This window comes from Apteryx rowi, unplaced genomic scaffold (assembly GCF_003343035.1).
Source record: "Apteryx rowi isolate R43461 unplaced genomic scaffold, aptRow1 scaffold_571, whole genome shotgun sequence".
NCBI classification, from domain to species: Eukaryota; Metazoa; Chordata; class Aves; order Apterygiformes; family Apterygidae; genus Apteryx; species Apteryx rowi.
In genome coordinates this window covers 33,263-46,892 of record NW_020450840.1, presented here as the reverse complement: position 1 = coordinate 46,892, position 13,630 = coordinate 33,263, and the positions used below count along the sequence as shown (strand labels likewise).

At 45.3% G+C, this 13,630-nt stretch overlaps 1 protein-coding gene across 1 annotated transcript in view; it reads left to right on the top strand.

Annotated features, from left to right (window-relative positions):
• Positions 1–13,630, top strand: part of POLE (DNA polymerase epsilon, catalytic subunit) — a 31,249-nt gene that overhangs the window by 1,246 nt on the left and 16,373 nt on the right. The window contains exons 2-22 of the mRNA XM_026082306.1: positions 111–191; positions 429–473; positions 1,101–1,193; positions 1,838–1,992; positions 2,602–2,743; positions 3,085–3,165; positions 3,487–3,594; positions 4,078–4,188; positions 4,473–4,558; positions 5,297–5,416; positions 6,229–6,361; positions 7,007–7,120; positions 7,522–7,734; positions 8,929–9,036; positions 9,625–9,753; positions 10,176–10,278; positions 10,409–10,555; positions 11,274–11,419; positions 12,393–12,541; positions 12,957–13,049; positions 13,364–13,508. Of these exons, the coding sequence (XP_025938091.1) occupies positions 111–191; positions 429–473; positions 1,101–1,193; positions 1,838–1,992; positions 2,602–2,743; positions 3,085–3,165; positions 3,487–3,594; positions 4,078–4,188; positions 4,473–4,558; positions 5,297–5,416; positions 6,229–6,361; positions 7,007–7,120; positions 7,522–7,734; positions 8,929–9,036; positions 9,625–9,753; positions 10,176–10,278; positions 10,409–10,555; positions 11,274–11,419; positions 12,393–12,541; positions 12,957–13,049; positions 13,364–13,508 (2,502 nt within the window). The remainder of the gene's footprint in view (positions 1–110; positions 192–428; positions 474–1,100; positions 1,194–1,837; positions 1,993–2,601; positions 2,744–3,084; positions 3,166–3,486; positions 3,595–4,077; positions 4,189–4,472; positions 4,559–5,296; positions 5,417–6,228; positions 6,362–7,006; positions 7,121–7,521; positions 7,735–8,928; positions 9,037–9,624; positions 9,754–10,175; positions 10,279–10,408; positions 10,556–11,273; positions 11,420–12,392; positions 12,542–12,956; positions 13,050–13,363; positions 13,509–13,630) is intronic.

The window sequence follows — 13,630 nt, the reverse complement described above, 5'->3', positions numbered from 1 at the left end:
GTCACCGTCACGCACCCGGTAGGACCGGGGCGGGGGTGGGGGGGTGTCACCGTCACGCACCCGGTAGGACCGGGCGGGGGGGTGTCACAACAGGCTGTGTGCATGCGCAGACAGAGGTGCTGGACGAGGACCGGCGGCTGGTGAGCGCTGTGGACTACTACTTCATCCAGGAGGACGGGAGCCGCTTCAAGGTTGGTCCCATTCCTCCAGCGCCACCAGCTTGGCTGCTCAGGGCCCCAGGCATCGCCCGCACGGCGGCACTGTCCACCCTGGCCTGGGTCCCCAGGGGCCAGCGTGGGTGCTGGGGAGATGCAGGGATGTGTGTGCAGCACACAAATGTCAGCGACACGCGGCAAGGGCAGCGTGGTGCCCGTTCCTCACCTTGGCTGCAGGGTSACGCAGCGTTCGCTGGTTTTGGTTTCTCCTAGGTGGCCCTGCCCTACAAGCCGTACTTCTACATCGCTACCCAGAAGGCAAGTATGGGCTTCAAAGCTGCGCGCTGGCAAGCGGGGTCTTGAGTAAACTGGTGGCAGAGGTCCCAGAGACAAGGGCAGGTTTGGCATGAAGGGTCCCCCAATAAGCTGAGAGGCCTTGTGATCATTTTGGGTTGGTAAGAGGAAAATACAGCTACAGTGCTTCTGTTTGTGGTTTTGTCAGAGCTGTTAGAAAAGACCTGAAATGGGCAGCAGCTGCATCTGTACTGTGGTTCCATCAAGGTTTCTAGAGGGAGGTTGATTCATTATGTGATGAATTATCCCTTCAAGTACCTGTCACATATTTTTCCTGTTCTTTTTTGCCCTCACATTGATCCCCAGAGCCTATTTCACTTCCTCTAAGTCCAAACAGGGGTAAATGTCCACTCTCATCCCATTTCGATCCTTCTCTCACTGCAAAACTGGGTTTGTTCTGACAGTGCAGTGAACTGATGGTCAAAGAAAGCCCCAGTTTGAAGGAACTGATTTCCAGACAGGCAGGATTTCAGCACAGCCTCCTGTCCTCACCTCGCTGTGTGAGGACACTACTGCCAGAACCCAGAACTTCTTGTCATCTCCTCTGGGAAAGCATCTGGCTTTGTTGCTCATTCTCCAGTTTCTTCACAGGGCTGTGAACGAGAAGTGTCCTCCTTCCTCTCCAAGAAGTTTCAAGGGAAAATTTCAAAGCTAGAAACTGTCCCCAAAGAAGATTTGGATCTGGTCAGTGTTCCTCTGCCTGCTGTACTATTGAATAACTGATTTTTTTTGTTTTATTTTATTTTTTTAAATTGCAGAGCTCAAGTGGAGTAGAAAGGGGCTAAGCAGTGAAGGGAAGCAGTATGTTTAATCTTCAAACACTGTTTGCATTGTGTATCAGAATCATACGCATAATATGCATATGCGTATCATAGGCTAATTATTGCTTATTGATAATAATTGCTTATTAATAGTAATAGTAAAAAAAGTATATTCTTCTCCCCTGGCACATAGTCTTTTTCACAGGATGCTCAAGAAATTTCCTGAGCTAAAAAATGGAGGGTGAGAGAGTGTTGTGGCAGAGGGAAATACTATACGTTCACTCTTCCTTGGGCGCATACTAGTGATTGCGCTTGGAAACAGACAACAGGCCGAGATGGCCCTTGGTGTGAACCAGCAGAGTTCTTATGTTCTTCCCTGGCTTACATGCTTGCTAGAGCCTCTTCCCACTACTGGTCTTTCCATCCAATCGATACCTCTTCTTTGGCCAGTTCTTCCATGTGTGTCAATATAATTTGCCTTTCAACCATTTCTTACTATAAGCAGTCTTCTCCTTTCCCTTGTTACTTTTTTCCACCCTCAGTTGGCACTGTCTTGTTGCTTTGTAGCCAAATCACTTGGTGGGTCTTAAGCGGAACTACATTAAGCTATCCTTCAACACGGTGGATGACTTAGTGAAGGTGCGGAAAGAGATCTCTCCTGCTGTGAGGAAAAACAGAGAGCGAGACCAGGCGAGCGATGTCTATACATCTATGCTGTCAAGGTAAGAGGCCTCCTTAGGGCAGTTGATCTGTGGGCTTAATAGGATTCCCTTAGTCATACAGGCTAAAAAGTACAAATGAAAATTTTGATCTTCTCTTTGGTTTCCTATTCCTGAAGTCTGATTTCGGTTGAACCATTTCAAAGGAAGAGGAATCTTGTGAAATGAGCGTTCCCTGCCCAACTGAAAGGTGTACTTCTGTTGTTCAGAGTTATTCCTGGGTTGCCCAATTATTCTTAAACTCATTACTATACTTTATAAATCCAATGCCGTAAGAAACATTTATTATACAGGCATAGAAATGATTTTTTTTTGTCTGTTTGTACCTCTTAATAGCACACAAGCATGACAAAAAGCAAATTTAAGACTAGATCGTAGATTGTGCAACATTTCCTCACATGCTGTCAGTCCCGATGACCATCTTTCTAGAAGGGGGTTGTTGCATTAAGGGGAAGCTTTTCCTATTCTATTCTCTCCTGTTGATATATTTTGCTGTTTGGTTATCACTGGGTACCACTGTTGCCACATTGTCTCCTACGGTCAAGCCTGCTGTGTCTGAGATGTGCATAAACCTACTTAGGTAAATTGGCTGGTTTCCTCTGCTCCTTGTAGTGCTCTTGCTGGGGGCAGCCTGTCCACAGATGATGAAGGACCCTCAAAAAAGGTTGCCAACCAAATGGACAACATTGTGGATATGCGGGAGTATGATGTACCCTACCATATTCGCCTGTCCATTGACCTGAAGATCCATGTGGTGAGTAAGGAATATGGAAGCTAGGAGAAGCTTAGGACATTCATTTTCCTACTACTGTATTCTTGAAGTGCAGGCATGATGGAAACTTTATCTCTTTCCAGTACCTGTGTAAAGGTGTTTGTGACAATGAGTTAATGTGTGAAATCTAGTCTATTACTGGTGGGCCTTTTTTTTGGTTACTGACGCACAGAAAAGTTAAATAATCTGATGCATAGCCACAGTTGGAGTCTTTCCTTGGAATTACAGTTAGTTCATGTGGTTCTGTCCCCAGTATGCGAACAAAAGTATTACTAGGAGCAGGCCTCACATTAATGCGCTTCCTGCATCTTTCCCTGTGATAGGCTCATTGGTACAATGTGCGATACCGGGGCATCACTTACCCTCCTGAAATCACCCGCCGAGATGACCTTGTAGAGCGACCGGTGAGTGTTTGTCAGGCAGGAGTCAGTCTGTGCCTGTACATGACTAGTTTGTTTTCTGCTAGCGGCTGACTTCCAGCAGTGGAATGGCATTAATTCCGAGTAGACAGCTGGCATTATACCATGGTTTTCATGGAGCAAATTTTGTTTACAGGCTTGGGTACTGATTTTGCTTTGGGTTGATAAGACACATTATAAAATGATTACCAAGGAGGGTATGACTGACTTACTGTGCTAGCATTGAGCCTAGTGAGTCTAATGGGAACTGCTCGTTAAATCATATTCTAAAGCTGACTTGAGGTTAATGTATTTGGTCATATTCAGGATCCCGTTGTTCTCGCCTTTGACATTGAAACTACCAAACTCCCTTTGAAGTTTCCTGATGCAGAGACAGACCAGATCATGATGATCTCCTACATGATTGATGGGCAGGTAATGGAACAACAGTTGTTTTCTTCATGCTTCAGAGCAAAATACTAGGCAGCAGACCAGCATGTCACCTTTGGCCATCTTATTCCAGGCTTGTTTTGCTGCCAGCTGCTTGGTCTACATGTAATGGCCGTGGAAATAAAATTGAAATCTAAATGATACATAAGAATTTCCTTGTTTGGTGTGTTGCAGAACCCAGCTAAGGCTGCTGGTGCTCCTTTGAGAGAGCAGTAGTAATTTGGAGAGCATAGTCCTAAGTTGTCTCCCTTTGGCCTCCTTAGTTGATTGTAAGCAATTGTTCAGAAGCTGACTTCCAACTAGTTGTTCCACTTGACAGAAGCTCTGATTGTCAAGCCTTGCAAGGATTATCACATCAGTGGAAGATTATTTCATCCTTTAGACAGTGTGTTCTGGTTGCCCAGGAACCTGTCCCTGGTGTACCAGGGATGTGAGTACTCAGTAACTCTTTCTTTGTCAACTTCCTAGGGCTATCTGATCACAAACAGGGAGATCGTCTCCGAGGATATTGAAGACTTTGAATTTACTCCCAAACCAGAGTATGAGGGTCCATTCTGTGTCTTTAATGAACCAGATGAGGTAAGTACGTTCTGCTTGGGGAAGTAAGGCTGTTTATCTGCCTTGGTCTCTTGTAGGCCAAAGAGAGCTTATCACTCAATAGGCTGCATCTTTGGGGAGCACAGTGGACATCGCAGTGCTGGTGATGCTTTCGTTTCATGGTGTAATAAGACAGGTCAAGTTCTAGCTAGGTCAAGAGCAGAGGGGAAGGACTGTGTAAATTGTATTATATCCAGTGCCCCTCTGTGCAGGAGGTGAAGTTGCTGAGTATTATTATTATTTTTCATTCCTCTGTTGCATACTAGGCTCATTTAATCCAGAGGTGGTTTGAACACGTCCAGGAGACCAAACCTACCATCATTGTCACATACAATGGAGACTTCTTTGACTGGTAAGATCAGGAATGGAAAACTAACCTGGTTTCTAAAGGGGAAATGTCATCTGGGCTATGGGGCAAGATCAGATACTAGTCTTGGTGTCCTCTGTCTGGAGCTCACATGGTGGCCATATGCGCTCTTGTCTGTGCAGACTATCCAGCCAGTTTGGGTACCTGTTTACATCCTGATTACGTGCCCTTTATCCAGGGTGCTGGGCTGAGTCTTGGACCTCAGCCTGTAGAGGACTGTCGAAGATGGGGAGGTGGAACTCAGAACTGTTTCTCTGAGCAGAGCTGTGTTTATTGGCTTTGAAGTATGAACTTCTGTAGAGTCCCATCCAGTTGGTCATGAGATTGCTCAGCTACTTCTAAACTGTCATCGATTTGGCAATGTTTGTATATTGATGACCCCAATATCTTGAGAACAGGAAAAGGGCCAAAAAAGAACTGCAGAATAATAGGGAGACCAGAGCAGCTAAGCCTTTGGGAAGCAAGGGAAGACAGATCATAAAGTTCTGCTTCCTGATATAGGATGTGAGCAAGCAGCGTCACCCCTTCTTTCATGCTGTAGTTCTGCCCTACAGGGAGTTTTCACTGTGGCCAGATATCACAGATAAGGTCTGGAGCGAAGGAGAATTCACAAGAAAAATTCTTCATGAAGTAGTTTATAACAAAGTAATTCTGAAACCGTTGTGGGGGGTGAAGGAAAGTGACCGTTTTGTTCCTTCTCTTCTGCATTGTCTTTCTCCCCAGGCCTTTTGTGGAAGCAAGAGCAGCAGCTCATGGAATTAATATGTATCAGGAGATCGGATTTCAGAAGGACAGCCAGGGAGAGTACAAAGCACCGCAGTGCATCCACATGGATTGTCTGAGGTACCTAATGCTTCCTCTGTACCATATAACTGCATCTTTATCCATTAAACTTATATAAAATGCCTACAGTTAATGTATTTGAATACTGTCCCTTTTCCATCTCTGTTCACTGCTATCATGTGTTATGCCTCATTAGACTGGGGTGATAGTCCTTTTCTTTGGTTGTGCTGCTTCCACTGTGTGCCATTAGCTACAGAAACTGTTATGTCTTCACCACACTAGCCTGAATGACTAACTCTGTTCATACAGTCTGYTGGTGGCTGTCACTGGGTGTTTGAGACCTGTCCTGGATAGCAGATAAAAGGACAGGATATAAGATCAAGCCATTGTAGTGGGAACAGGACTGTATTCTAACCCAACAGCCTGCCTAGCACAGAGAGAAGAAGAAAGGATGCATACGTGCCTGTGTGCAGGAGAGGACTGTCCACCTTGGAAGCTGTGACTATCATATTGATGTTTTTCCCACTGGACTAGCGTCCAGACTCTGGAAAACAGCTGATTGTCTTTGCAGTCCTGCTGATATCTCCTCCTGTGTTTAAATGTGTGTCTTTGAGTCTCTGAAGTATGAGGGTTGAGAGAAATCTGAGCAATGGAAATGATTTGAATAGCAGAGTTTGTACTAGTCAGGGTTTAAGAGCATTGGTAGATATGCAGAATGTCTAAAGCTGTGCAGCCTCTTATTCCACAGTACTTGGATGTTCTGCTCTCATCTTTCCCTGTTACAGTAATCAAAATCCTTTTTGTGTACTTCAGCCCTTTCCGAAGTGCAGGGCTATCTCTTCATAGACTGGCATTTTCATTATTCTGTCTAGGTGGGTGAAGAGAGACAGTTATCTCCCAGTGGGAAGTCACAACCTGAAAGCAGCAGCAAAAGCAAAACTGGGTTATGATCCAGTGGAGCTGGACCCTGAAGAGATGTGCCGGATGGCTACAGAGGAGCCTCAGGTATTCCCATCCTGTGCTGTATCTCCAGGCATCTGCCATCTTACTGAAACTTTGAGTTAGAGCTTTATGAAATACTTTTGCTTAATGCAGTGGTCTTAGAGAAGTCAAGTCAGTGTATCTTCCTGAATTTCAGACACCTTAAAGAACTTGAGCTTATGGGAAGAATGGGATTTCTTTTGAAGCGTTTCTGGCATTGGCATTGCCAATATATATTTTGGTTATTTACACTCCTGCAAAATGGCAATACTCAGGGTGTTGCAACAGAGCAGTGCTTTGTTAAAGTGCATCATGGACACAAGCAATGAGGTTTCTGCTGAAGCCCTGGAATATCTCTGTAGGCCAAGAGTGGCCTTCTGACTCTCAGAAGTGTGGCATCTGTGCAGATATGTGGCTGTGAGCTCATCTTCCCCATTTCTGCAAATTCAAAACTGACTTATACCTATGTAATTAAGGTTAAAGCAGAATGTCCTCTTAAGCCAGCTGATAACTCTTTCTTTTTACATGCTGGGATGTTTGTATGCAGGAACATACCTTTCCCATCTTCCTGCTGATATTAACATGTACAACAAGAAACAATGCAAGGTTATTGTCATTGACCTGCTGTGTTAAATATGACTGGGATTAATTTGTCTCTCTCCTCAACAGACTCTGGCCACCTATTCAGTGTCTGATGCAGTTGCTACCTATTACATGTACATGAAGTATGTGCACCCTTTCATTTTTGCATTGTGCACCATCATTCCCATGGAGCCTGATGAGGTGAGTGCATGCCTGAAACAATTTCTTTTCTGGGCAAAGAGCTGCATCCTCCATGCAACAGTGATACACTGGCAATAGAACTGATTCCTACTGCCTGGGTACTTTTTTGTCAGGAAAGGAGAGAGAAAGTAGTCTCCAAATGCTGCTGTACTGTGGAGAGAAAGTGCCATAGGTATTTTTCTATAGGCCAGTTATGTGCAACCTAAGTGAAGGAGTTGGTTTTGTTTTCTCACTGTGCTGCTGCTTGCCTTGGGCTGCGATGCTGCCTGAATAATACATTATGTTGGACACCAGCTCAAACACCTCAGTTCAGTGATATGGTGACAAGGCCAGCCTAGTTCCAGCAGTACCCTGCACAACACTTCTTTCTAAGTCCAGTTTTTGATGTTTGTCTCTTACAGGTGTTAAGAAAAGGTTCTGGGACACTGTGTGAGGCACTGCTGATGGTTCAGGCCTATCATGCCAACATCATCTTCCCCAACAAGCAGGAGCAGGAGTTCAACAAACTTACAGATGATGGCCATGTGCTGGACTCAGAGACGTATGTAGGAGGCCATGTGGAAGCTCTGGAATCTGGGGTTTTTCGCAGTGACATCCCCTGCCGCTTTAAAATGGTAAGGGCACGATCAGGGTGTTGCAACAGAGGCTTTAAAATGGTAAGACAATGATCCTCTGTCTCATCTCTCAGAAGAGCATGGCAGTGGGGAATAACCCTCCACTGGAATTAACATCCCATGTTCTTTTGGGGGTTGAGCAATACCTATCAAAAAATTTTGTGGTACCTAATTTCTGGCTTGAGCACATGAACCTGCTTAGAGCTTGGATGGGAAGGGATGGGAGGAGTTACTCCTCATAACCTCAAACTGTCTGTCAGGTAAAGACAGTGTCACAGCAAGGAAAGTGGTTTGTTTGCTTTTGTATGGGTTTGTTGGTTGGTTGGAGTTTTTTGTTTTGTTTTTTGAGCCAGTCATTGTTGGCAGAGATGGCTCTGTTCTTGTCTCCTCGGGATTATATCTTTTTGTCCTTCTCTCACTCAACCCAAGCTTCTTTTGGCCTCTTCTACCTGTTTCTGGTTAGTGATACTGTCTGTATTGTAAGTTTTAGAGGCAGCTTCACTCTCTGCTGTGTGATGCACCACACTTCGGTGCTGTGTATTTTAGTGGCTTTAATCTAGTAAATGAGGGAACATGCACTGTGAATGTAAAAGGATCTTGAATGAATCTAAATCCTTGAGCCCTTAGAGCAGTGAGATGTGTGAGCAGCTGACTGCTGGGTCAGCCCTGTCTCATGAGAAGTGTTGCACTATGGAACATAAATGCAATCTTCTGTTCTTGTTAGCTGCCCCATATGGCCTCCTTTGCGGGAGAACTCCAAGGGCAGGGGAGCAGCCCCATCTCTTCCCTACTTTGTATTTTGCCCTAGTGCYGGTGGTCTAGACTTTTGAGTTGTAGGGTTCTTAGCAGAAAGCCACCCTCCCTCGGTACTAGGGAGCTCAAGTTGGCTATGGAGGTCGGGCCAGCTAACTGGCCAACTTTGTCTGCCTGCTCACATCTGAGCTGATCAGTGAATGAAGAAGGGGCATTTTAAGATGCCATTCAGTTGACCCATTTCAGACAGCTACCCTTCAGATGAGGTGAACTGCTCTCTACCCATACAGAGGCTCTGCTAAGTAGTGAGTCCATGTTCAAAGTTACACTGGAACATGGACAATCTAGTAGAAGCTGTCACCCGCCCCCTTCTCTGCACAGTGTGCAAGGATGGATATCAGGGCTAGAAAAAGTCTCAGTATCATTCCCATATCCTTGTAGAATCCTGCTGCCTTTGACTTCCTGGTGCAGCATGTGGAGAAGACGCTCCGGCATGCTATCGAAGAGGAGGAAGGTTTGCCATTGGATCAAGTCACCAACTTCCAGGAGGTATGTTGCCCTACCCCAGCCTGCAGGGCATGGGGCATGGCTGGGTGTTCCAGGGAGAGCTGAACCGTGAGGATGGAGTTGCAGCACACTTCTTTAGGCAAGCCTGTGCCCTGTGCACGTGTATTAGTGTTATATAACGGCTTTCTTCAATTTTGAGTTCTGCTACATGTACATCTGTGCCTTATTTCCCATGTTAATAAGGAGCTGGCATAGGCTGGAGGCAAGGCTGTGATTTTTCTCATCCTGAATGTGTCTGGTGAGACAACACATGTTAAAGTGCCTGGTTAGACTCATTTTATACTCCGTGGAGAGAGACAGAGAAGCTTATCTGTAGGCATTTGCAGTGTAGATGAAACTTACATGGAGGTCCAAAACAAAACCTTAAATATGCTGGTGGCTAAAGGAGACTCACTGCTGCCACTCTTTTTAATCCTGTTCCATTCTTTCTTCATACCCTTCCTCCGTTCCCCACAGTCGGTGGCAAGTGTCTCTGTGCATGTCAGAAATTAAGGACCAAATACAGTGCATACTTGACTGTATCATTAATTCCTTCCTGTTTGAATTTTACTTTTTTACATCTCACCACAGGTTTGCGATGAAATCAAAGTCAAGCTGAATTCCTTGAAGGATGTCCCTAACCGAATTGAGTGTCCCCTTATCTACCATTTAGATGTGGGGGCCATGTACCCCAACATCATTCTGACCAACAGGTTGCAGGTGGGTAACATCAGTCCAGTCAGGAATGTGTCTCCTATTTTGTCTTTCAGATGATCTAGGTGGTCCCTCTGACTTGATCCCCTTAACAGCAAGGAGTGAACTTTCTGCTCTGGGCAGGGGCGTAAAATAAGGCTAGGTTTGAAATCCAGTCAGGCTGCTACAGTTGCCAGGTGTGCAGAGCAGAAAGGTCTGTCCAAGGCAGAGCGATAGCTTTAGCTGGCCTCTTCCAAAGAATAGTCATTGTTTTTGCTGTAACTTGTGTTCCCAAAAGCTTCTAGAAAGGAAAACTTACTGAACATCACCTCTGTGGTGTTCACTTTTGTGCTTTTCTACTACCCAAAGCCTGTTCATTCTAGCATATGTCACTGTTTGGAAATAGAGCTGTTTCTTCTAACATCGGTGTGTCTCTGACCTGTGTCCAGCCCTCAGCAATGGTGGATGAGGCCACGTGTGCTGCCTGTGACTTCAACAAGCCAGGTGCCAATTGTCAGCGCCGGATGACTTGGCAGTGGAGAGGAGAATTCAGTAAGTGTAATTCTGCTTTCTCAAGTTTCTTGTTGCATTGCAGCATGGATAGACATTGCAGTCTGAGCTGAAGACAGAGACCATTTCCTTCTCCTCCCCTGGAAAGCTCATAGTTTTTGTTCCTTTGCAGTGCCTGCAAGCCGCAGTGAGTATCACCGCATCCAGCAGCAACTGGAGTCTGAGAAGTTTCCTCCTCTGTATCCAGATGGAGCGCCCCGGGCATTCCACGAGCTTTCCCGTGAAGAACAGGCCAAGTATGAGAAGAAGCGACTGGCAGGTGAAAATAAATGGCATTGTCTGGAGCAGGTTTTTGCTGCCTAAACTATAAACACATCATTAATTATTTCTCTCTTGGCTTTGGGGCTACTTTGTTCATGCTGGCTCAGACTAAATCTGATCTCAGTTCTATGCTATAACAGTTTTTGTCTAACCAATTTCTGCACACTTCTTGAGGAGGAGGCAGGCACCGGTTCCTGTCTCAGTGTTCTCCTTTTCTCACTGAGAGCCATGGATTTGAGCTGAGACATGGAAGGGTGTTTTTTGGGTGTGTTTTTTGTTGGGGGGGGGGAGGGGTTGTTTTTTGATGAGGGCTAATTAAAACCTATCAGTGAAACAGAAGCATCAGTATCCTTTCACTTTTTGCTCCTAAAAAGCATCTAGCTAGTGGGGGGCTCTGAGTGGAGCCTGGATTTGTGGATGGGCCATATGTTCACCACAACCAATTTATTTCCCCCACATGCCTCTGCATCTCTATAAAGAGGTGCTGTTTCTCTCTGTATTAGTATCTTCCTTCCCTTACCTGTGTAGCAGGACTGCCTCCTTGCTTTCCTATGCATGGTGTTTATTTGCACTGATGGAATTTTTCCCAGACTGGTGACTTGAAAGCTTCGCTGTAGATCTGTGTGGTGTGTCCTGATGCCACTGTGTTCATCTTCCCCATCCATAGTGGGGCATTGGTCTCTGAGAAAGCTCTCTCTATTTATTCCCTTAACTAGATTATTGCCGCAAGGCTTATAAGAAGATCCATGTTACCAAGTTAGAGGAGCGTGTCACCACCATCTGCCAGCGAGAGAACTCTTTCTATGTAGACACTGTACGAGCCTTCAGAGACCGTCGCTATGAGTTCAAGGGGCTGCATAAGGTGCTGGGCTTGAATTTCTGTTTTATTTGTCCTGCCAGAGCTAGGAGGTTCTCACTCTCACTGAAAACTTGAACCCTAAAGGATCATTTTGCTCAATCTATATATTCAGTAAGAAATATTAGCTTTCCTGACAGCTCTGGTGCAAGTGCAGGTTTTTCCACTGCTGAATCATATTCAAACAGCTGCTGCCACAGTGATTACTAACTCCGTGATGCAATCGCTCTCAGTGGTAGGAAACAAAACAGCTATATTTTTGGCATTTACTGGATTTAGAAAATCCTCAGCTCAACTATTTTGTGTCCTGCCACAATACTGATCTGGCTCGTGTTCAGTGTGGGACACTTTTCAAACAAAGAAAATGAGACAAGCATAGAAACAAAATCTAGACCTTAGGTTAAGAAATGATTCCTTCTAGGAGAAGGAAGGAGAGAAGCATGTTCTAGTTCTCAAATGTTTGGTGTCTTGTGACAGGGAGGAGACTGAAGCATTATTCTTAATGGATTGAAAGAAATGACAAGACCCTGGGATTCTACCTCTGGAAGAGCTCATTAAAGAGCCATTTGCTTTGCAGTTATTCCTAGTTCTGTCATGAATCATGGAGGTGGCTGGGAGGCCTTTTCTACCCAAGTGGTTCTGCTGTTAGACTAGATACAATCTCTTGCTGCAGGCATTTAGTTCTTGCCAGCACAATACCTGGTGTGACAGAATTGATGTAGGATGGCAGCTCTGCTGGCATTAGATGAATTCTAACCATGGCTGCGAGTTACAGTTGATGCCGCAAGACTCTTCCATGATGTGGCATAATGGCTATGCCCAACTCTTCCTCCTCAGATGCAGAAGAAAGAGGAATTTATAATTGATATTGTTCTAGGATCGTAATGTCATATTAGGATTGAAGTGAGGGGAATACCTGGATATTGATACTGCCTGTAGTGGAATATAGGATTGTCCTGACTCTGCCTCTCACTGTCAGGTGTGGAAGAAGAAGCTGTCTGCAGCTGTGGAGACAGGAGATGCCTCTGAAGTGAAGCGCTGCAAGAACATGGAAATCCTATATGACTCCCTGCAGCTGGCACACAAGTGTATCCTCAATTCTTTCTATGGCTATGTCATGCGTAAAGGGTGAGTCTCACCTATGATCATCGCTGGAGTTCTCCAGAAAGGAGCCTTGTAAACTAAAATTGTTCTAGTGAGACTGTCACCTTCTTCACCYGCTTCTGAAGCGCAAGGGAGATGATGGGTGATCCCTGTAACACTCTTCTTTTGCTCCTACTAATGACTTCTAATATTTGGGACTCTTGCTAAACAAGGCCCTGTAGCATTTGGCAATGAATAGCAGGGTTTGTCTATAGGTGATTTTTCAGGGTGCGTGGTTTCCTGAAGTATCACAACAAGGGAAAGGAAAACGACTTCCTAAGGGCCATTGTTGTTGTCTTTTTTTGCCCTGAGACTTTTTCTGGATGTCCTTACGCCCTTCCCCACAGCTGTGTTTGAGAGGTAGCACTGCATACTCTTGATTTCACTCCTCCATTCACAGAGCTCGCTGGTACTCCATGGAAATGGCTGGGATCGTCTGCTTCACTGGAGCAAATATTATCACACAGGCTAGGGAGCTGATTGAACAGATTGGGTGAGTATGTGCTCTGGGGAAGAAAGGTTCTCCTGTATGTAGCGTGAACAGATGGGTAAGGGCAGAATTTGACTGGCAGAGAAGAGGACCAGTGGGACAGATATGGAAGAACGGTAATCACTGAAAGCTCTGGTGTTTGAAGTTGGAGATTCAGATTTCTGACACTTGCTGTGGTTTATTAATACAACTGCTGTTGTATTAACAGGGCTTGCTTTGCAGAAGGGACACTGCTTCTGCCTGAATGGAGGACAGAGAGCTGTTCTTTAGCATATTTTCCAATCTCTTCCTGAGGGTGATTTTTCTTCCTTTCTTAGGAGACCTCTGGAACTGGATACAGATGGGATTTGGTGTGTCCTTCCTAACAGCTTCCCAGAAAACTTTGTCATCAAGTCAACCAATGCAAAGAAGCCCAAGGTGACAATTTCCTACCCAGGTGCCATGCTGAACATCCTCGTGAAGGTGAGTCTTGCACCCGTACAGGCCGGCTCTATAGTTTGGTAAAAAATAGAAGAGTGACAAGGGAAGAAAGTGTTTTGCTCTTCTGTAGGCCTGCAAGCCAGTCAGGCAGTTCTTGGGAATGG